At 43.1% G+C, this 23,219-nt stretch overlaps 1 protein-coding gene across 2 annotated transcripts in view; it reads left to right on the forward strand.

Annotated features, from left to right (window-relative positions):
• LOC147663710 (bestrophin-2a-like) overlaps positions 1-22,980 on the forward strand; it is an 84,713-nt gene extending 61,733 nt beyond the window's left edge. For both annotated transcript variants that reach the window (XM_086950249.1, XM_086950248.1), the window contains 7 exons: positions 413-646; positions 2,842-2,996; positions 3,670-3,747; positions 17,968-18,120; positions 19,108-19,188; positions 19,883-20,037; positions 21,575-22,980. In XM_086950249.1, coding sequence (XP_086806375.1) covers positions 413-646; positions 2,842-2,996; positions 3,670-3,747; positions 17,968-18,120; positions 19,108-19,188; positions 19,883-20,037; positions 21,575-22,379 — 1,661 coding nt within the window. In that variant the 3' untranslated portion in view covers positions 22,380-22,980. The remainder of the gene's footprint in view (positions 1-412; positions 647-2,841; positions 2,997-3,669; positions 3,748-17,967; positions 18,121-19,107; positions 19,189-19,882; positions 20,038-21,574) is intronic.
• The last annotated feature ends 239 nt before the right edge of the window (positions 22,981-23,219 follow it).

Below are 23,219 nucleotides of genomic sequence, written 5' to 3' on the forward strand. Positions count from 1 at the left end.
GGAGACAGAGCATTATATGGCCCCTCTACGGCGAGCTACCCGTGTCCAATATTGGCTTAGGTGGACTGTCAGTGGCTCCTCCTATGGGCGGTTTGTATGGGCCTAAGTGTTTATCCAGGGAGGCCCACATTTCGCCCCTTGCTGTGTGGTTGGGTGAGTGTAGTGCAGTGATGTTGTCCGCCCCTCTGAGGAAGGTGGCCCAGTTGACCCAGCCCTTGTAGGCCGCCTTCCTGTGTCCTTCCAGTTTGCTAGTATTGTTTTGACTGCTGCGGTGAGGAGAAGGTCTATCATTATGCTATTCCGGGTAACCTTCCAATGCATCCAGAGTATATCAGCAATTTCAAAATGTTTCTGAAACACATTTAAAATAATTTCAACTGTAACCAATCAATATTTTTGTGCATCTCAACAGGTTTTTACGTCACTCTGGTTGTGAATCGGTGGTGGAACCAGTACAAAAGCATCCCATTACCTGACCGGCTCATGTGCGTCATTTCTGGTAACGTGCATGGGTCCGATGAGAAAGGACGTCTCTATCGCCGCACGCTCATGCGCTACTGCAACCTGTCCTCCCTGCTCATCCTGCGCTCCGTCAGCACCGCTGTCTTCAAGAGGTTCCCCACAGTGGACCACGTGGTGGAAGCAGGTATTTCCAATAACTGGATCGGAGATTGGATATCTGCAAAAGTTAGGTGGAACCGGGTGCACCCCACTTGAGCATTGAAGATGCCATCTTAGTTAACTAGGCTGATTGAAGGCATGCTTGGCTGTCAAAACTTGAAAGAGGTGGATATATCTATCACACCTTTGGTAGCATGATGGAGGTAAATATGCCTAACACAACTGGGAGGAATACTGGTATGACTGATGACATGTAGAAACAGGCATGGCCAATAAAGTTGGGAAGAGTGGGGTATAGCCTACTGAACAGGGCATCATTGTTTACACCCCGCTAGGCATGGTAGACCCAAGCATATCACTTTGCGCTGAGCGAGTACTTGCATACACAACCAAGGTGAGAGGAATGGGAATATCCCACCATCGATCAAGTGGTGGAGGGCAGAAAGGCCAATGCAAGAATATTCAATAAGGCTGGACCTACAGACCACAAACTCGTCAGGTACAAAACAAGTGAAAATGTAGGTTGAGCTTGAAATAATCTGGCATGCCTGACTAGGCTGTGATGCAGCAGGCTAGGAAGAAGTTTGTGTTGCCCAACAGCCTGATGTAAAGATGCTATACAAAATAACAATGGGAGAGACAGGGAAATTCAGGAACACTCTCTTGATCCCCGGTTTAATGCAAATAAACAAAAAAAGAGAGGTTGAAGTATCAAAAAGCCACGTAGATGGAGCGAAACAACTAGTGGAACTCACACCCTATTTGGGTGGAGAAGAAAGCCTTCACACACCGACCTAGTCAGTGTCATGCTTCATCATCGGGCCCCACCAAAGAGGCCGAGTGCCTCTTCGGTGTGCTGCGACGCCAGAAGACTGCGGAGCTGGTTGTGTGAAATGGGCGTGTTGTGAGGTTAACTTAAAATTAAAAGTGTCTAAAGGGTATCTACAAAAAAGTTTAATAAATGATCCCTAGGACACGGGTAAAAGGTTTATGTGTCTGAATTTAGTGCCAAAGGTAATGGATGGTTAATTCAGAATTAAATCAGTCAACATGTTTCAGCCTTAAGGGATGGTTATCAATTTACCTAGGCATTCGTCAGGACAGAAATAAACCCCGGCGGTATGGACTCTCTAATCGTCCACCCTAACCTGGGGGCGTGAAAGTGAAAAACTAATAAAAAGTGATAAAGTGCATAAAAAAGTGGAAGAGCGGAATGCTCATTCCAAAAATACTCCTAGTCGTGGAGTGTATCAGAACTTTAAAATATGGCGCTAACTGCACCATGGGTCTCGGGAGGGGGGTTGGAGCGTCCCTGGCACATTGCCCTCAGCACTCGCAGCCCGCTTATACACCTAGTATTTCCTCAAACCGGACCCCAACGATTTTTGGATACTTCAACCTCTTTTTTTGTTTATTTGTAAAGATTCTATATCCAAACAACCTGGGATAAAGTCGGTATTCCTAATCAAGCTGACTTGAAGGGAGTGTATCCGATTGAGCCAGGAAGAAATGGGCATATCTGACCAAGAGTAACCCACTTTTGACCAAGAGTGGGAAGAAGTTCATATGTTCAAGTAAGATAGGAAGTAGTTGTAAAATCTGAAGGAATGGTACGAAATGGGAATATCCAATCAGGCTAGAAAGAAGTATATATATGCCAACAGCCTACGTGGAAGATAATTGGTCTATCCTAACTGGGAAGCTGCTTGCAAACTTCTGTAGTCGTTTGTAAGTCTCAAACTATTATAATTGACGTTGTTGGGAAGAATGAATGCCAAACTTCCTTTGGCTCTTGCCTCCATAGGCAAAACCTTGTCTGCACTTAATATTGCACTTTCAGGTTGAATTGTTACTTGTATTGGGCAAATGCCAAGATTTTTATTAATGAAATATGCAGCATGGGATGATATTCCAAGACCTGCATAGGTTTAAGCATTGTGACAGATGGTAGCTGACACTCCAGCAACACTAATGTCTGCAATATTGTCACACGTTTGAGCTCTCATGAAAGCTACATTGGCACCCGGGTCGTGTAGATCTTTTCAATTTTTTTCGATGTGTTTTTTTGCCTCCTGTGTGAAGTGGTGTGTTTTTTAACCAATATGTGGTTGTTGGAGCACTATTAAAGTTAAGCTGCAATATTATGGTGAGAAATGATCTAATGGGGATCAAGTTGATGCTGCATTTAGTGCCCTCATGAGTTCTCTCCCCATCACCCAGGCTTCATGACCAGGGATGAGCGCAAGAAATACGATGCTCTCCACTCCTCCTACAACAAGTACTGGGTGCCTTGTGTCTGGTTCACCAACCTGGCGGCTCAGGCCCGGAAAGAAAGCCGGATCAGAGATGACCATGCACTGAACATGCTGATGGAGGTGAGATGGACCGGGCGTGGTGGTAGGGGGGAGGGGTGGCAACAATTTGTGAGGTTTGAAATTGGTTGTAAATGTTCTCCCAACTCTGCAAGGGTTCTTGCTCACTGGTAGGGTAGGGTATGGTATGAGGCATGGAAACTCCTCATTGAATTTTGGAATGATGAGGATGGACCCCTCATATTTTTTAAGGGGCGATGATAGACTCCTCATTGGGTATTGGAGGTGTGAGACCTGAGCCTCACTGGGTATTGAAGGGCTAAGAAATTACTTTTCATTGGGTACTGATGGGTGTGAATTGATTCTTCATTTGATATTGACGGGTGAATAATGACTACCAATAAATGGGGCACAGAAGCGACTCCTCTTTGGCTAACACAGGGGTAGGAGCTACCCCCTATTGTTTATTTGACAGTTAGGGAATTTCAGCCTGGGGCTTCCCTGTTGGATGGGGGCGGGCTTGGGGGGGGGCGTGACCAGGGATATTGGGCTTGGGGGTGATCTTGATCTTGGATAGCGGAGAAAGCACTTCTCCTTGCTGGGGTGAGAGGAACACATGGTGGAGGGGAGGGTTTTTACAAGACTTGTTTTTTTGTTTGTTTTTGTTTCTTTAAGGAATTTTGAAGGGGTAATTAGTGTGTTTGTCAATTATGACATTTCTTTTTCTTCCCCTTAGGAACTGAATGCATTTCGTGGGAATTGCGGCATGCTCTTCCACTATGATTGGATCAGCGTCCCCTTGGTATACACACAGGTAATCTGCACCTCAAATCCTCAAGTTAGTTCCTTTGACAGGGGTGAAGTGAGGAGGGGGATGATGAAGAGGGAGGGTAACTGCTCTGAGTGGCTAAAGTGGTTCTGACCCTCACAGGGCCAAAAGGGAGTTGCCTCTCTGGGCCACTATTGCAAAGTTTGCATTGGCTGAGCTGGCCTTGTAAGAATCTAGGACCTGAATTGACCACACAGGCAGGATCAACCAAAGTTGACCTAATCGGCCCTTTCAACCACAGCGCACCTGAATATGATCTTCAACCCAAAATGTAATCATTCCGTTCTGCAATCCTACGTGGCCTTATTATGGCCTTTATCTGTAGATGACGCTAATGTGACCTTCAACCTTGGATGACTTCATTGACACCATCAAACTAAGATGAGTTCATGGTAAGCTTGAACTCACTGACATTCCTCCCTGGTGTTTTGGCTTTACTAGTCCACCCTCTAATCTGGAATTGCATCCAGTATATCTTGACAAATGCAGAGAGGATGAACGCCCTGGGTACCTTTCTGTCTCTTTCAAAGAGATTTTGGGTAGAAACGAATCCCATCCCTTTTTGTGTTGAACCGGATGAAGCTACACTGCCATTATTCATATTCCATGGAAAGGGGCAATATATCTTGTTGGAAAGTTTAGTGTCAAATGATTGGTTCGAAAATGTGGGTGTACCTCCCAAGAAAATGGTATCAACACTATCTTGGCCTTGATTTTTAGGTCTCGCCTGAGCCAATGCGCTTGCGCATTGCTCCGGCGAGATTATAGTAAGGGGAAAAGAACAGTCTACCCTGGGTGTTTTCCGTGTTCTCCCATTCAGTACCTTCTCGACCCCGTGCTTCATTGCTGTCCAAGCCCCAGCCCTCGCTCCCTCTATCATTATACACTCTCCCTGTGTTTTCCTGTTTCCCCTTGCTTTTTCACGGCTCCATCATTCTGTGCTTTGATACACTGAACGCGCTTTGTAGCACTCAACCCTGCGTGTTCTTAGCTTCAGTCTCTCTGCTGCTGCACCACATCACTCGGGGACACGGCCACATCACTCGGGGACACGGCCACATCACTCGGGGACACGGCCACATCACTCAGGGACACCGCCACATCACTCGGGGACACCGCCACATCACTCGGGGACGCCGCCACATCACTCGGGGATGCCGCCACATCACTCGGGGATGCCGCCACATCACTCGGGGACGCCGCCACATCACTCGGGGACACCGCCACATCACTCGGGGACACCGCCACATCACTCGGGGACACCGCCACATCACTCGGGGACACCGCCACATCACTCGGGGACACCGCCACATCACTCGGGGACACCGCCACATCACTCGGGGACACCGCCACATCACTCTGGGACACCGCCACATCACCCAGCCCCACCACATCATCACTCGGCACCACAACAGCACTGTCATTGCTTGCTACCAATAAGCATTGCCATCGCCAATAGGACTCGCATTAGGAAAGTGTAAGGCAGCTATTGGCTTTGTGAATAACAATGCTAATAATTTATATATTTTCAAAGCCAACACATATTAAAATAAATTGTCATTTACAATACCAATAGCTCACACTTTCCTAATGTGAGACCTATTGCATTGCAAATGCTTGTTGACTTTAGCCTATGAGCAAGACGCGACAGGTGAATTGTGTAGTGAGTTGATCTTCTGCTTCTCTGGCTCTGTGTTTCTGACCTGTTGTGGCATTAACACAAATTCCTATAGTTGGGTAAAAACAAGGGAATCGGATACTTCCCTTCAATTGTAATACCTGGCATTTGAAGGTTAAGTAGCGGCACCATGATATAGACCTGAATCCCCACCATATACTTTTTCAAGGGAATAGAGTGCATCGACAAGTGTTTAATAAAGTTTCAGATGAGAATGGTCTGCTTTGCAATCCCCTTACTTGATTCCGTCTGCAGCAGGTCTTGCTAATACCGCCCTTCCATTCCATCACACAGCTCCTACAGGCTACACACAGAAGTTGGCAGTGCAATGAGGCTTTCACAGACAGAGATGTTTTATTAAGTATGTCTGGCTCTTATTATTTCTGGTGTTTGTCAGTGGGCACCAGTTTCTACCCTGTTTTAGTGTCCTGATAGCCTGTGTGGATCTACAAGGGTCCACTTTGCTTAAGCGAGGTAAAGGTTTAGCCCCTATCTGACGTAACGTGTATTTGTAAAGTGCACATTCAACCTTCGGGCTCTTGACACTGAAATAACTACTGATTGTTACCCAGCTCAGTGGTACTCATCTTATTGACTTCAAAGGATCAAAGGCTGAGTAAAACAGCTAAGGTTCGAACTTGTTACCACAAGGTCAAAACAGAATCCTGGAATTGATGCATTAGTCCACTTTTCCCAGCATGAGATCATATTTGCTATACAGCCAAAATTTTGTGTCCGCTTTAGTACAAATTCTGAGCTGAAAAAATAATGTTTTCTGAAGGTGTGAGCCAAATATTCCTGCGTTGACTGGCAGTTTCCCACAGTGGTAATGTGCCTTAGAAAAGATGCAGAGGAAGCATGCTGTGCTAATCCTGTAAATGTTTTGAGCCTTGTTGCTTCATGATGAGGCTTCATCCTAGCCATCTATGGCATTCCTTGTTCTAGATGTCCCATCAGCCAGGCCGGGGGAGATCAAGAGCAACTGCCTTGCCCACCTAGTGGGCTTCGAAGTCCCTCCGGGTAGGAGCCCAAAAATGAACCTAAAAGTCAAAGGTCCTAAACTTTCATTAGTTTTTGAGAACTCTGCGAAACCTATGGTGAGCGAGGTATATCTGTGGCCCCCTTTATTGTCTTAAACTGCAGCTGTCTTACCATTTCACATCACACTGTGCCCTTGGGTGCTCGATCATCGCTAACTACTACTAAGGGCAAGAACGGTCCGAATCAACCTAAAAAAATTATCAACTTGTGCAAGATGTCTAGAGCTGAATTGTGTCCCGACCAGATCGACCTGACCTGGAAGCTTGGCATCCTGTAGAAAGTGACGAGATAAACACCCAAAACCTGCTTCCTAAAATGCACTCCAGCAGATCAACGGAAAGCTCGATTCCTTTCCTGCGTGCCTTAATCACATGAAAACCCATATTGATAAGCATGATGCCCTTATCAAAGAGGCAGAGGACAGAATATCTGCAACTTAGGATGATACTATAGAACTAGAGACCAAAGTCGCAAAATTAGCCGATATGTTGAAATTTACCATTAAAATGAGGATTTGGAATCGCGCTCTAAGCGCAATTATCTTTGCATCCTTGGCCTGCATAATCCACCAATTCGGGTAAAATGGAGAAGTTTATTGAACAACTATTAAGGGAGATCCTGGGTAGAGACCTATTCCAATGCTTTATTGTCAAGGCTTACAGGGTGTTGTGTCTTCAGCCACCACTTGGGGCTCCTGCTCGACCTCTTATTGCACGGCTCTAAACTAGGAGGACAGAGACACGCCTTGGCAGAGAAAAGTCTCTCCCTCAGTACTTCCAAGGAATGGACATTTAGATATACCCGGATTTCACCGTAGTGGTACAGGAGGTCAGATGATCCTTTATTGGCTTTAAAAAAACGTATTTCCTCCTAAATTGAGCTTCCAGCTGAATAGTTCAACAAAAAGAGAGGTAGGGAAAACGTAGTAATACACTCTTAATCCCCAAAATATAGCATTCAAAACAAGGAAAGAGTGTAAAGAAACTCTCAATAAAACAGCCAGAACAAAGAAAATATACAAAACCAGTTGGGTTTGTATAGAAGGCCCTCACTCGCCAACCTGGTTGGTGACATGCTTCATCATCGGGCCCCACTGGGAGAGGCAGAATGCCTCCCCGGTGTGCTTCAACCCCAGGTTTACTGCGGAGCGGGTACAGTGAAATTGTGAGTGCTAAGTGATAGTGTTGATGGTGAGATTAAAAATGTCTACAAGTATCAAAAAAGATGTATTAATTGATCAATTGGACATGGTTAAAAGCAATGTGTTGGAAACTGAGCCAAATAAATTGTTTGGTTGTTTCCCATAGACTTAAGAGGTGGTCAACATGTTTCTGCCAATGTAGGTGTTAATTTACCTGGCATTCGTCAGGACCTATAGTGGGCTAAACCCCGGCGGTATGGGCATGCTAAGGCCCACCCTAACCTGGGGACGTGAAAGTGAAAAAATGTTAAAAAGTGCATGCAAAGGGAAAAATATTTATGCCTTCGGGATGCTCGCAGTTATGGAGCTCAAAAATTAAAATGCACCTGTGGAAAGATATTAAAGACACACATGGAGAGACAAACCCACAATTAGGTTTCTCTATTCAGAGGTATGTCTGGTAAGTCAGATAAGAAAGTGACTTAGTGTTCTGGTTATAAGCACCACACCCCTAAATGAATAACTGTATATTATGCATCCAAACAGTGGGTGGGTATCGCTCTGCGCTAAGAGCGGGTAACTAAGTGCTTAAGCGATCAATGGATGATGCCAATGGCGATAAACACTTAACTCAGTCACAATACTTTATTTCGATAAATCAATATCATAAAAAGACAAAGGTACTGTACAAAATATGCATTATTTACACAGAGTAAAACAATATAACCATTACAAAATTTCCAAAGGATTTTATAAAATTTCATAAAATCACAGTATAAAAAAAACATCAACCAATTTAGTTACCCTCACTATCAATTTTACAGGGTAAACTAGCATCATTCTAATTTACAACATCCCTCACTATCAATTTTACAGGGTAAACTAGCATCATTCTAATTTACAACATCCAAGTTCATTTAGGTACAATTAATCCTTTTCCTGATCCGGGCAGCACCCACTAAAAAACTAGCAACATGAAAAATAATACGGTGGCTATTTAATAATTGTAGATAAAAGAGAGCAGGCTTGGCTTGCAAGAACCCTGCCTCTTTAAGTATAGGAACCAAAAATGTCATTCTTAATTCCGTATAATGTCCACAGAACATCAGGAAATGCATTGTGTTCGGAGTGGAAATGTCGCAGCTACAAGGCATTGCATTTTCCGGGGTACTCCAATTAGGGAAGTAGCCTAGATTCAGGTGGATCAGATGAAAGCGAGTTAGGAGAAACCTGTGATAGGGACGGTTCACCATATTAAGGTAAAGTTCGGGTCCTGGTGAGTTTGCTACAATGAGGTTAGCCCTTACAGTGGGTTTTCTAAGTTCTAGGCCCTCTCTCTCCAGTGCCAACATCTGTGACAAAGCACCCTTAATTTGTGTAATATCCTTAGATGTTATTATCTCTGGTGAGGAGAAAAGCTCCGGTCTCCCTAGTTTATAAAAACAGTTTTTAATGTATGTCAACCACCGGATCTTACTAACATTTTCTAATAGGAGACAATCTTTCATGATAATATGGTTCAAGGAGAATTCCTGGTTCAGCCAGGTCTTCATCCAGCATATTAAGGGAGCCGTTTTTATCATGTCAGAAATGAAGCCTGCCCCCAACTCAGAATGGATGGTATATGAGGGAGTGGACTGTGGCACTGTTAGGACAGATCTCATAAATTTATTTTCAGTCACCTCTAAACAATCTGGGGCACTGTAGCCCCATATTGAGCTACCATATGTGGCAACTGCAAGGCATTTAGCTTTGTAAATCTTCATTATTGCTTCTTTTGGCCTTGCCCCCAATTTTTTTGTGAAGCCCTGAAGTGCAGAAGTTGTTTGTGCAAAGGCAATGTTTCTATTTTTAAGTTGCGGGCCCCAGTTCCCTCTCTCATCAAAGGTGATCTCCAAATAAGGAAATATGGGCACTCTGCAGAGTTCTTCCTCACAGCAAAAAAAGGTTTTAACTTGTTCCTTCCTGGAACTCCTCCCCATGATCATAACTTGTGACTTTTTTGCGTTAATGTTAAGATCCAAGGACCTCCTAAAGTTCCCAAAGGCATCTAACAGCCGTTGTAATCCAACCCCCATCCGTGAAAGGACAGCATCATCCGCGTAAAGGAGAACTGGAATACCAAGTTCCCCTATACGCTGTGTGAGTCATGAGTTGCCTCCTTTAGCGCCGGCTCCAAGGCATTGATATATATATATATAGTAAAAAGAATGGGGGCCAGGATGCACCCTTGCCTGACCCCCCTCTCTGAGTTAAAATGGCTTGAACAGCGCCCCTCAGCAGTGATCCATACGGAAGCCAGTAGGCCAGAATGTAAATCCGCCAGAAGGTTAACCAAGGCCTGGTCAAATCCCATATTAAGCAGGATTTGCCTAACTTTGTCCGATTTACAAGATCAAATGCAGAGGAGAGGTCCATGAACCCCAGGTACATTGACCCCTCCTTAGCCTTGGTGTATTTGTCTAATAATAATTGTAGATTAAGGCATTGGTCTAAAGTGCTCCTTTTGGATCTAAACCCATATTGTACATTCGACAGGACCCCTCTATCGTCAAGCCAATCCTTTATTTTATGCAAAATAACCCGTCCCAAGATTTAGACCGATGAATCTATTAGGGAGATAGGCCTATAGCAGGAGGGGTCCTGCCTATCTCCCTTTTTAAAGACTGGGATAATAATGGATTTCTTCCAGGACACCGGTATGTTATTTTGGTTCAGAGCATTAAAAACACTACATAAGATCTTGGACCAAAATTTTGGTGTGCAATTGAATATATCTGCAGGAACCCTGTCAGGGCCTGGTGCCTTATTTTTTAGGGTCTGTTCAATTGCTCTTTCCACTTCTATGTCCTCAAAGATCACAGGGGAACCCTCAATTCTGGGAAGGACACTAATTGTGTGATTTGCAGAACCTGGGGTGGAATATATTTTCCCAAAATGCGCTATCCATCCCTCGTCTGGTATGTTGGACTCAAGGGACGAATTCTCATCACCCGAGAACAGCGGTTGATTTATAATTTTCCAGAACTGCCCACTGTTTTTTAAAACCTCAGGGGCAAGTAATTGTGTCCAGACCTCTTCTTTCAACTCTTTTTTTTTTTCCTATCCTGAATAGCTTTTTTATAAGCAATTCTTGTGCTGGCTATTAGTGCTCGATCTTTAGGGGTGGCCTTCAAGGCTTTAAGTAAAGCTGCATGTGCCCTAGAGCAACTTTTATTGAACCATCTCTTACCATTATATCTAGTCTGTCTGGTTCCTGCAAGTAGACTATGGTTGCTTTGTCTACATATGTTATCAAAAGCAATGACCACATGTGTACTTTGAGCTTGCTTCTCTAGGCATATGGCCACATCATCCTCAGCCCTGTTAAATACTTCCTGCAAGAAAGTTTCAGGGACTATTTTTGACCATTTTAGTCTACGTCCTTGATCTTTAACAATCACATTTGAGCCTCCCTTATGTGTCACAGTTTTGTAGGTCAACAGGTCTGCAGACATCATCTCTATTAAAACTGGATTGTGGTCACTAAAAACCAAGACCTCAGTCTTATACCATAAAACCTTGGACAAAATAAAAGAAGACATGAAAATATAATCAATAATTGTACCATCGTCTATTCCTTTAAATGTGGGGGTCCTAGAACCACATTCCCCGCAGCCTGACTCACGAAGTTTTCAAGGGCCTCCCCCCATTTTGAGTGTTCAAGATGTATGGGTAGAGAATATAAGGGGCCCTCCTCTTCTATATTGGCACACGGTTGGTTGCAGGGGTGGATATTAAAGTCCCCCAAAAATATTATTCCAAAGGCATTTACAGTAGTGCTATATACTGACAGAAATTTCTCCAATAAATCCAGATTAAGTTTAGTGCTCTCATTGGCACACAAATTATAAAAATTAATGAATAAGATTTTGGGAGTATCAGGAGGGGATAGTTCAACAATTAGACAATTTTGACATCCTGAATTGCACTGGGTTAACCTACCCTTTAAGTCAAGTTTAAATAAACTAAGTAGACCTCCCTTGGCTCTACCTGCCACACTATTGGTTGCTGGAATACAGAAAGGTCTATAACCATCCAGGGAGAAGCTGTTTATCGGGTCCCAAGTCTCTTGGAGGGCTATGATATCAAAAGTTTTTAATGAGTTGACCCAAGTTTCATTTCCTGCTTTAGTAATAATAACCCAGCAAGGCGCATGTGCATCACAGGATCAATGAGCCCAGGGCCAGTCGACCCCAGCACTCAGTGTCAATGATTACAAACACAATCAAAATTAAAATTTAAAATATTATCACTGTTATAGTGAGATAATCTCATGTCATGGACCTCGGGAGGGGGGTGGTGGTGAAATCGGCACACCCTTGAAAGGTAGAGAAAGGAAATATAAGCAGGCAAGGTAACAAACAGTCGGTACTTAGCTCAACGTTGCGTCGATATGGGCGGAGGACTTACGCCCTCAACACCAGGCACTCACTGGAAACCTGCATATACCCTCAGTAACCGGGTCCCGGAGATGGGGCTCGAAGGTAGTGCACCGGTATAGTTAAGCCGATGCTGAGCAGGCGTTCAGTTCCGGGGTGGGCGTGGCTAGCATCAGGAGGCGCCGTGTTAGCCAATCCCTAGGCACGCTTGGGTGAGGATGAACGCGTCTCAATCCTACGACTAGACCGGGTGATTGAAAAACTTTATTGTGCTCTGCTGTACACGGGCACTTTTCTACAAAGTATAAACGTGTAGGCAAAAAAGGGGATAGAGCTAATGGGCTTGTTCTGAAATTACATCAGGGGATCTCACGACCGAGCGAGGACTTGCAATACTGAGAGGGACCGAAAAAGCAGAAACAAGCTCTCAAAACACGAAAAACTGCCCCTCTAGTCGCAGGTTGGAGAGAGGTGTCAGTCACTTGAGAGGGTAACCACACGGATGGTTAATAGAAGCAGTTACTTCCAAAAACTAAGAATGAAATGGAATATAAAACAATAGAGGTGATCAGGGGATTACCCTTGAAATGAAGGATGTTGTTGTAAGGACCTGGTACTATGTCACAGTTATGAAGAGCCACTGTTTAGCTATAGCTGCAACGGTTGGCACAGTGTCGAAATCAGGGGTAAAAACTGCTGAATAAAAAGGGGGGTTGCAAAGGAATTTAACCAGAAACTAATTATTATTTATGCAAAACAGGTTTTTTTTTGGTTAAAACAATCACCATATCAGCCGGGTGGTCAGAACAGAGTAGCAACCGGGTGGTCAGAACAGAGTAGCAACGATGGGGCATCTGCAGTGGATGGTGCATGCCCAACCTGAGATGTACCCTAGTTAACAAAAGTGGTTTACTTTAGTATTGATGACCAGGGGATCTCATCATTGAGACCATGTTTATGGGTTCCTAGACGGTACACCCATCTGTTCTTTTTCAAAAAGTCTGTTAGTGATATTGGTTCCCCCACAGATTTGTTCGATTATTGTCCAACGTAGGTCGTTGGTGGTATGGTTAAACTGAAGGAAATGGTCACTCATTTTAGTAGTGGCTTTACGGCACCTTATCTTGCTTCTGTGCTCACAGATTCTTTGTTTGATCTTCCTGGTGGTCATCCCTATGTAGCGTAAATCACAGGGGCAAGTGATCAGGTATATGACATTAGTCTTTGTGTCCATGTTTTGCCTGGTTCCAATGAGAATTGTTTGGTCGCAGTTGTAAGGTGGCAGATGCTACAGTTAAAACACGGGATCTGACCAACAATTCTGGGCAGGCCCCATTTGTCTGTAATGCTATGTTTCGCTGTCGGCAGGATTTCTTTCGGTCTGGTGTGGACTACGGCATCTTTTAGACTACTTCCCTTTTTGAATGAAAACCATGGTTTTTGCCAGGTCTTATTGGTACTAGAGATTATCCTCCAATTCCTGTTTGATTTTTTCATTAAGTTAGACAGGCTACTGTATGTGGTTACACATGTCAGGGGTACTTCCTGTGGTTGTTTTTGGTTGGTCTCAAGGAGGACCGCACGTGGCTGATTGCGTGCACGTTTGTATCCTTTATTCAAAATGTTTGTGGGGTACCCTCTTGCCTGTAGTTTTTCAGTGAGGCCCGAGGATTGTTCCTTGAAATCTTTAATATTGCTACAGTTGTGCCTGATTCTCAGATATTGACCATAGGGTAGGTTCTCCTTCAATGGTCGTGGGTGAAAGCTGGTAAATGCCAACAGATTATTTTTCGCGGTTGGTTTGTAATGTGTTTTTGTTGTCAATGATGTGCCTTTGATTGTGATGACCACATCTAAAAAGACCACTTCGGTATGGCTGACAGTGTGGGTAAACTTAAGATTAGGATCAATGGTTTTGATCCATTTCAGAAATTCTTCTAGGAGAGCCAGGTTACCTCTCCAAATTAAAAACACATCATCAATATATCTCCTCCAAAAGAAAATGGAATGAGAAAATCGATTCATGGTTGGTAAGATGTGTTTGGCTTCAAAATTATAAATATAGAGGCCCGCCACACTAGGGGTAAAAGTACTGCCCATAGATGTGCCTGTGCTTTGTAGGTAGAGTTGTCCTTTGTAGGCAAAAAAGTATGGACTGGCCCGAGGCCCCCATGTTCTCAGTGTTAGGCACCCGGATATTGCTGGGGGAGTTGAGGGGAAAACAGAAGTCTGGTTCACCTTCAAAACTCTCAAAAATAACAAGCAAGGTGATCTTCTCAAACTGAGACGGAGGTAAGAAGAAGACCTAGGCACAATGGAGGATATGGGCAGGAAGTTACCTTGGTACAAGCCAAGAGGTGGCAAGGTTGTATCCGATACCACTAAAAATCCTACTAAGGGCATACTATAATAAAAGCAGACTGTACAAAATGGTACCAACCAAACACCTACCTGAATGAAGTGCCAAGGGGAGGAAGGCACATTTCTGCACAAAGTTTGGGCTATAATAAACTACAGAAATACTGGAAGGACCTTCTAGGTATAATGGGCTGATTCCAGAATGTGAAGGTCAGCCTTCACCTCTAATTGTAATTTTGAGCATCCACAATGAGAATTGTTGACCTGTTATGTGATGGATGTTCTGATCTGGGGAAAACAAAAACATTTAAAAAATGATATTAGTGTAGACGATGCCAAAAGGGGCAAATTGCCCTTGGCTTTTGAGTAATATGACAGACACGTGTACAGAGTGTTAAAGGTTAACCACTCAGCCCCCCACAGGATTGCACTTTATCTTAAGCCTACTTTTGTTCAATGCTCAAAACTGTATTCAAGGAAACTAGATGTACTTCATTTTTTATGTGATATATCTATCATGAATGACAGCAATCGGAGTTAAATAAGCAAAAATTGTCAAACATGACAAGATAATGGGTTAGGCAGAGATTGTGTTGTAGTATACATTGTTACGATGTTTTTGTACAATAGAATGATGAAGCAGCGAAACAAAAAGCCAGCATAACCAAGTACAAGCCGCAATTATTGGAGATATTTATGTGATCGAAGAAGATCAAAAAAGCCGTAGATGCCCTGGAAATAGTGTTCCGAGTTGCCTCCATGCATGCAAAAACCCATGGAGCCCCCGCTCACGTGGGTACTGTATTCCCACCTGATATTCCTATGAAAATTTTACGCACTCAACTCCATATGCATTCAGAATAAAATGATGTCCTTTTAATTGTCTAGTTCCCTGCCAGAATAGCTGTTTACTTACGGCCACTGCATTTAGATGAATCCTCCAGACAGGTGCCCAAAAAAGATCTCACGCGTGTGTGCAGTTAGGTCTAGACTTTGCATGTCCAGAAACCTGGTGAAGATTTACTCCAGGAGTCAGAGTGAGTGAGAGAGGCTGCTAACCTATGTACCCTGTGGGGCTGTGGTAACATTGGGACCATAGCTATAATTTAAAAAAAAAAATCACTTGGAGCTTTCCCAGGAGCAATATTGGCAAATATTGTACTGAGGTAAAAACAGGGAGAAGGTACACAGTGTTGAGTGCTGAGTTCATCAGGGTGGCTCTGAAGCCAACCTGACCCTCTTGTTACTACAAAACAATATGATTATCTAAATCCAATAACTTGGTGGTGGGACCATGCACAGTGGGTGATTCTATAACAGGCTCATGCTGCAAAACTGTTGTTACAGGTGCATAACTTTTTCCTAATCGTCCTATGGTATAATAGAGACCCCCTTCATGTTCTTCTTTTGAGGGGGGCATTTTGGTGTAAGAATTTGTCTAGTTAAAAGATATTGTTGTGTGTTGTTCACTGCTTTTCCAATGAGCCCTTTTACTCCCTTCGATCTTTTGGCTTGGATTCCCAGAAGAATTGTGAGATTTGAAAAAGAAAACTGACCTCAATACATCCCACTGAAACTCCAACTTATTGCACACATTCTCAAAAATACAATGAAAATGCTGAAAATGAGCGCCAATAAACTACTCGGACACCCCACTGCATTGTGTACAATATTCGTTTAAGTAGATTTTCTTTACATATACCACTAACCTTCTCCTACTTAAAATATAAAATGTCACTACCTATATTGTGCGAGCATTAAACTCGACTATAGCCATAATGAATGTCGGTTTATATTTCATATGTTGATTTTTCGAACAAGTTTACTTTAGAATATGACGTTTACAGTGAACGTTATTTTCGGTGTGGGGGGGTAAGAGATACAATTAATCTAATAAACTTTTCCATACTTAAATCTGCTGCACCATCGGAAGCTGCTCTTCTGCGAGTCCCCGTGCTGGCCCATGGGTAATGTGGTCTTCAGAAGGTGTGGATGCAGCGCTCTTCTGGAAATAATTTCTAAAGACCTGTCACCTCTCCCTGAAGTACAAATTCTAACATACTCTCAAACAGTGGGGCCCATAACACTGCGAATCACTCTTAAACACTTACACTTTACTTCATGGATCGGTGAAATTCAAAGGAAAAGCTGCTGTATCATAGTGGAATGTCTAAAAACTAACTTGCATATTTATACTATTTACACATGCAGTTTTGATATTTTTACCATGGTTTTATCAAAATACGACAATTTAATTAGACACACCACCATTGAGATCAATGGATCTACTAGTAAAAATTAGGCGTAGGAAAACTCAAGACCAGCTTGATTCTCTATTTATCTAATTTTTATTAATAGCAAATTCGGCATGTCTAAATTGTATTCACTTTATTTTATTTCAGAAAACTCGACACTTAAATCATAAGAAATTCAATCTCCGGACAGTGAAATCATTTATTATAAAAAAAGTTTCAGAATAGACATTTTCAGTATTTAAGTAGATCCAGTTTTAGCAAAAGACTGATAGTTCCCAAATCCATTCAACTCTTCTCCTAACATCCCTCACTAAACTCTCAAATAAAGTGCATCTCCCTGCAAAAGAAAATAGAGTTAGGCAGGTTTCTTACATCTCAGGAAAATCCAGCAAACCGGCAGCGATTCGGGAGGAAATCGAAGGAAGCGATCCTCTTCAATAAAATCAGCACTTTTTATACCTTTTTCACTAGCTCTATCTAACTAAAAGTGTATCTTTCGATTTAAATGCGAGTTCTGATTGGACATATTTGGGGTGGATGAGCAACATCTCATCATTGCAACATTTATTCCGCTTCCGTCAGCTAGTTTTCAAATGGGTTATTGTTTTGGGCCATGTCCGGCCTAGTCCTGTTCTCAGTTGGTAACTTTACCAAACTTTCTCACGTTCGTAACCACTGTGCTCATCACTTGGCAGCCATCTGCACTTCCAGTCCAGTCTGTCCTTGAACTGTTCTCACTCCAGGCACAAGCAGCCCGCATTCGAATTTAGTCTTTGACTCGGCATGCTCAGTTCATTTGTGGCCACAATAACAGAGTGACTCTATTTTTTCTTAGGCCTCACGATACATGAATGGGAACTATCATAGAAACAAACACAAATGATCATTTATTTGTCATTTAACCCTTCTGTTTACCCCCCCCCCCCTTACTAAGGTTTTCCCGATTTAGTATTTACCTAGCAGATAGCAGCATTTAAGCGCAATATACTTACTTTGTTTGCGCGCTTTTGCACAATGAATCCTAAACAAACGCACGTTTAGGCTGCATTCCATTAATTTAGAGCTGCTTGTTAGTTTTTAACATGACGAAATCACACAATTAGTTAAATATGATTGCAACACAAGCAAGATTAATTTCCCTTGTATATTTGTGTAAATGCATTTCTTATTCTATGTTGGTTATTCATGCACAACGTTTCATTAATACAAGTTACAGTTATTGGAGTATGATTTCACAAGGGTGCATAACATTTTGTTTCACCACCTTGCTCCATCAGTGTCTTACCCATAACCCCCTGCTCTCATCCCCAGGTTGTCACCATTGCCGTTTACAGCTTCTTTGTAGCCTGTCTTATTGGACGGCAGTTCCTGGACATCGACCAGGGTTACAAAGGGCATGACCTTGACCTCTACATCCCTGTCTTCACCCTTCTGCAGTTCTTCTTCTACACTGGCTGGTTGAAGGTAAAAAACATATTGCTTTGTGTAATAAAGGGTCCTGCATGCACACAAAAGAAAAAACCCACTAGGCTCGTAGATAAGGGAGGAGGGGGTTCCTGCTTTTTATGGGAGTCCTTTTTCGTCGTTCCGTACAGGATTGTCCCTGTAGGGTTTACTTACTCAATGAGGTTACTGCTCTGTTCGACTATTAGTTAAATCAAGCAATCGAGTGTCTATTGATTGTGGCGCCATGTAATACAGTAATATTCTAACCACAACCTGACATCATAGAGTGACTTGTCGATGGGCCTTTATTTTTTTGTGGGTCTAAACCCCAAATTAGTGGTGTTTAATTGATTGAAATGAGAACAGAAGTCCTTCAGCTGAGGTTGCAGGTTAGAAGTAGGCTCCTGGTAATACCTGTCATTTAGATGGAGTCTGTAATGATGGCATTGATTTTATTCTATTGCATCCCATCCAATTAGCACCACGAGATATGATCTACATCTCCTGAACTGCTCTCGTTAAAAACCATTGTCTATTCGTCCCACCTTGGCAGATTGGTTGTTTTGGATTTTTGTACTTTTGCATTTATTTTTCATGATGATATATTTACTCATTAATTTGTTTGATATGTTGTAAAACATTTTTTTTACTTGTTCCTATCATATTGTTGTTGTGCTGAGGTCTACACAGCATCCTAGCTTTCTTTTCTTTCTGGTCACTACAACTGTACAATGACGCAACTCAGTCAGAACATTAACTTTGGTCTATATATTTGTTTCTGTTAGTCACGGCCAGGGATCTAATTTGGGAACGTCCCTAAAATATTGTGTGGGGGAAGCGCTTACAGATGGGTCATCTGCTGGATAGTAATGGGGTGTGTAAGAAGTGGCATTTGCGTATTCGCTATCTAAGGCACTAGCCCGGGACACAGCCACCAGATGGTGTTTAGGTGTGTGGGAAGTTGTTTGTTCCGCAAGATACGCACTCTCTGGTGCTCTTCTGCAGGTGGCTGAGCAAATCATAAACCCGTTTGGTGAAGATGATGATGATTTTGAAAGCAACCTTCTGATTGACCGGAACTTCCAGGTAATATTCCACCCTACAACGGGAAGGTCCCTGAGGAAAAATCAATTCAATAAACAAGGACTCAATGCTTTACTATGTAAGATGGTATAGGCTACCCCATAAATGGCTGCTGCAACATCGGCTTTTCCATCCAAAGAATCCAGTGGGAAAGTTGCAAGCGCAATTATTCCATATAACATTACTACATCGTCTACTACCGTAATACTGAGTTTTAAACATAATCTTGACGAAGTATTATATCCAGGATATTGGCTTTATTAATTTAGTGAAAGGTAGTATATATGGGTACATCTCTACTCCGATCTACATTTACCTTTAGAATAATGAGGTAGTCCGTGTTCCAGATACAATATTATGGTTGAGTTGTATATCACAATATTGGGTGACAAAATATATATCTAACTACATTCTATACCTATGCAAAACTGCAAAAAAAAAGAGGAACGCTGTTTTTAATTGTGTTAGGTTTATTGTTCTCTTAAATGCAGCCCACAACAAGCCAGAAAGTGATACAACAAAACACATTCTCAAAACCTGTAAGTGGTTTTTCACCACTGGGGGCTTGGAGAACTGATGTGGAAGACCTGGTTAACTCGCAATAAGCGAGAGCTTTCTTTTCACAGAACATTATTGGGCGAGTGTAGCAGAATTGCCATTGCATACCCTGTATCTCACCACCTGCCATGTCCTGCAGGTCTCCATGATGGCGGTGGATGAGATGTATGAAGATCTGCCCAAATTGGAAAAGGACCGCTATTGGAACGATTCCAATCCCAGACCTCCATACACAGCGGCTACTCTATTCCAGCTGCAGCAGACATCCTTCCAGGGTTCGACATTTGACATGACGTAAGTATGGTGGTGTGTGTGTGTTTGCTTGTGTGTTAGGGTCATATTGCCTCTGCATCATTGATGCTTTCATCAGTGTGCACAAGTCGATTTCCTGGTAAAAACCATGAAAATTGATTAAGATTGCTACACTTTTTTTAGAGCCTGAAACTGCCATGTCTTTGTGCTTCAAGTTTCCAGAATGGTCTGACCCTAGAATTTGTGTCCGAGGGTGGTCGTGTGAAGCACTGACATTCTGCAACATCTTGAAGATGTTTTGTTAGCCCTAAAATAGTCTAAGTGTTTTGTGCTAATATTTCCCTAGCGTAAAGTCTTATTCCTGAGGCAAATCGTTTTTTTATAGCCAAACTTTATTTATTTCGAGATAATTAAATCGATGAACAGAAATGTCATGCCCAGATGTCAACATGCAATGGCCCCAATTTGGGTAAAGAGCCGTTCTTATTGACCCATCAACCTCCACCAAATGGAAAATTGTAGTTTTAATGGCTTATAAAGTTTGTAGTTTCTATGTAGATGTATGCTGTAAGCGCATAATCATTAACTGTGCATCATTGGCCCTATGAAGAAACATTCCACTATACAATACCCAAAACTATTGGATTTGTCAAGGATTGTTTAACTTACCTTCATGAAAAAATATTGGCTGTGCTGCTTTTGTTACTGGGAGCTGATATTGCAGCACTGCTGCAAAACCGGCCCCCAGTAACACAACTAGCCCCCACCGTGGCAAAATTGGTTCTCACCCTTCCAGCCTCCCTGGGAAACGCCCGGTGCCCGCTACGACAAGTTCGACTTGGTTTTGTTCAACCACATGCCCACTGTCTTTCTCTCTCCTGCCCCACTGATCATCAAGATCAAAAGAACACTTAGTCTCTTTAAGTACCTTAGTTGGTCAGGAGCTCGGTCCTATTGATATCCACTCTTCAAATATGACATACAGCGAATATGATGTGCTTCTGCATGTAAAAGGCATGATTGGTGGGACTAGACTTGCTGGTTTATCACTCCAAGCTCCCTTGGTCCAAGCACTTCGATTGCAACATTGTCGAGTCTAGTGACAAATTTCACTACAGCATGTAAGTGTTTCTAAATCCTGCATGCTGGTCTCATGCAAAAAGAATCTAGCATTGTTATGCTTGAGCCCTCCTGCTAGGTGATATGCTAAAGGATCATTGTTGCTAGTTCTGAAAGAGCCACCTGTTAAAAACACATCTTAAATTGTAATTTCACCCCTTTAAAAAATATAACGTGGAATGGATGCCAGTTCCAAACAATTCCCACTTCGCCCTCCTGTTGAGTGTCTTGAAGGCACAGATAGCTGTTCAAGCTAGAACAAACGTTGGCTTAGTGTACCTATATGCACGCTCGCCGTGTAGTGCCTATAACCTAAGCTGCATGGTTAGGATGCTCAAACCAAACCGAAGACCAGATTCATGCAATCCCCTTTCCCCAGGTTGAATAGAAATGAGTGAAGAGCATGTGATGTCCCCCTATTGGCAAATTCTTGATTGTTAAACTGGTGTTATTTTCTCAGGTTGGCTAAGGAAGACATGCGGTTTCACTCACTGGAAGACATTGAGGAGCACTCGGAAGACAGCCCACAGGCTGCAATACACCTCTTCAACCGCCTGCTGATGACCGGGCGGTCACAATCAGCTTTCGCTGCTCTCTCTCCCTCCACTATGCATCTTCTCCAGAATGGAAACCACTCCATGTCTGATGACTCCATGTCCAGCTGCCTCAACAAGGAGCAAAATACCACTGACTCTGACAACCCTCACCAGAGCAGTCCACCAAATGACTGCAACCACGGTTCCGACAGGGTCTCGGGCCAGTTAATTCTAGAGGAGGAGACAGACGAAGAGGTGCAGGACTCTGGAAAACTCACAGGTGAGCACAAATCACAGAATGAAGTTCTCCCTCCAGCCAGTTGCACTGAAATGTCAAAGAGCGTCTCTGTGCCTATCACTCCTAAGATGGCCGCCCCCTATGGACAAATAAATGGAGGATATTTGGCCACCGATGACCCTCTGTCGCACAGTGACCATCTGGACCACGACCACCTGGCGATGTTCACCATGGGATCCTCTGACACTCTTTTGACTGATGTCGCTGTGCCCACAGACTCTCAAACAGTCATCACTATGGCACCGTTAATCAACCCTTCTGTAGCATCTTCATCAGCCCGTGATGTTCTTCAAAGTGAAGGCAGTGACTCAAATTCTTCTTTCCAGGAGCTCTATTACCGCCCAAACAGGCTCCAGCACACTGAGGTGAACGAGCCTACCTCCATTTCGAAGGAGGTGCCCATGAAGGGCAGTGCCAGTTCTTGCCTCTAGCTGGAGGCGGAGATCAGAGCATCACTTTGTACTTTCAGGCTTGGCTGATTGGTAGCGTTGCCGGGGCAAGACTGACAAGTGTCTTCCGCTAACATTAGCAGGTGTATCGGGGAGAATGCTGGGTTTTATTTTTCTTTCCTGATAGTTTTATATCAGAGTGACTTTATGCGAACAGTTTTATAGCAGAGTGACTTTATGCGAACAGTTTGTATCATCACACTTTAGCAACTACTTCAAACCCAACCAACTGGAAATAGGACATATGGCCGATGAAGCGGCTGTGTCCTGACAGGATGACCTCGCTTCGTCTGCCTCAGCCCTATCCACTGCTCAAAGGAAACTGCCTGTCTAGTCGTCTCCCAGTTCTGCTATAGTTCTGTCTGTCTCTGTTTTTTAAGGGGATATCTTTGTTCAGGGACTATTGCTGAATTTTTAAATCTGTGATGGAGAAACAGCATGACGCACGGTTGCTTTGTCACCTACTGAATAATGAGGACTCAAAAGTCTATATGCTGGTGATGAACAATGTACATTTTTTTTAGTAGAATGAAGGCTACGAAGATATTTTTTTAATATATTCATTAAATATTTTTAAATAATTACTGTCCTCGTATTTTTTTCTTTGTTGGAACATGATCTGTGCACAACACAAGTTAAAGCTCTGTGGCGAGGGCATGGTTGTAGTAGGTTTTTCCTCTTATGTAGTAGAAGCTTACGACTTTCAGTAGCCCTTAGTTGCCACATTGTGCTCCCTGTCATAATACTGTCGGTAGCTGTTCTCCTTGCATAAACCAGTACTGAAAAGTGCCCTTCTTACCCTGCCCTAATAAAGCTGCAATG

This window comes from Lissotriton vulgaris, unplaced genomic scaffold, assembly GCF_964263255.1.
Source record: "Lissotriton vulgaris unplaced genomic scaffold, aLisVul1.2 SCAFFOLD_638, whole genome shotgun sequence".
Lineage (NCBI taxonomy): Eukaryota > Metazoa > Chordata > Amphibia > Caudata > Salamandridae > Lissotriton > Lissotriton vulgaris.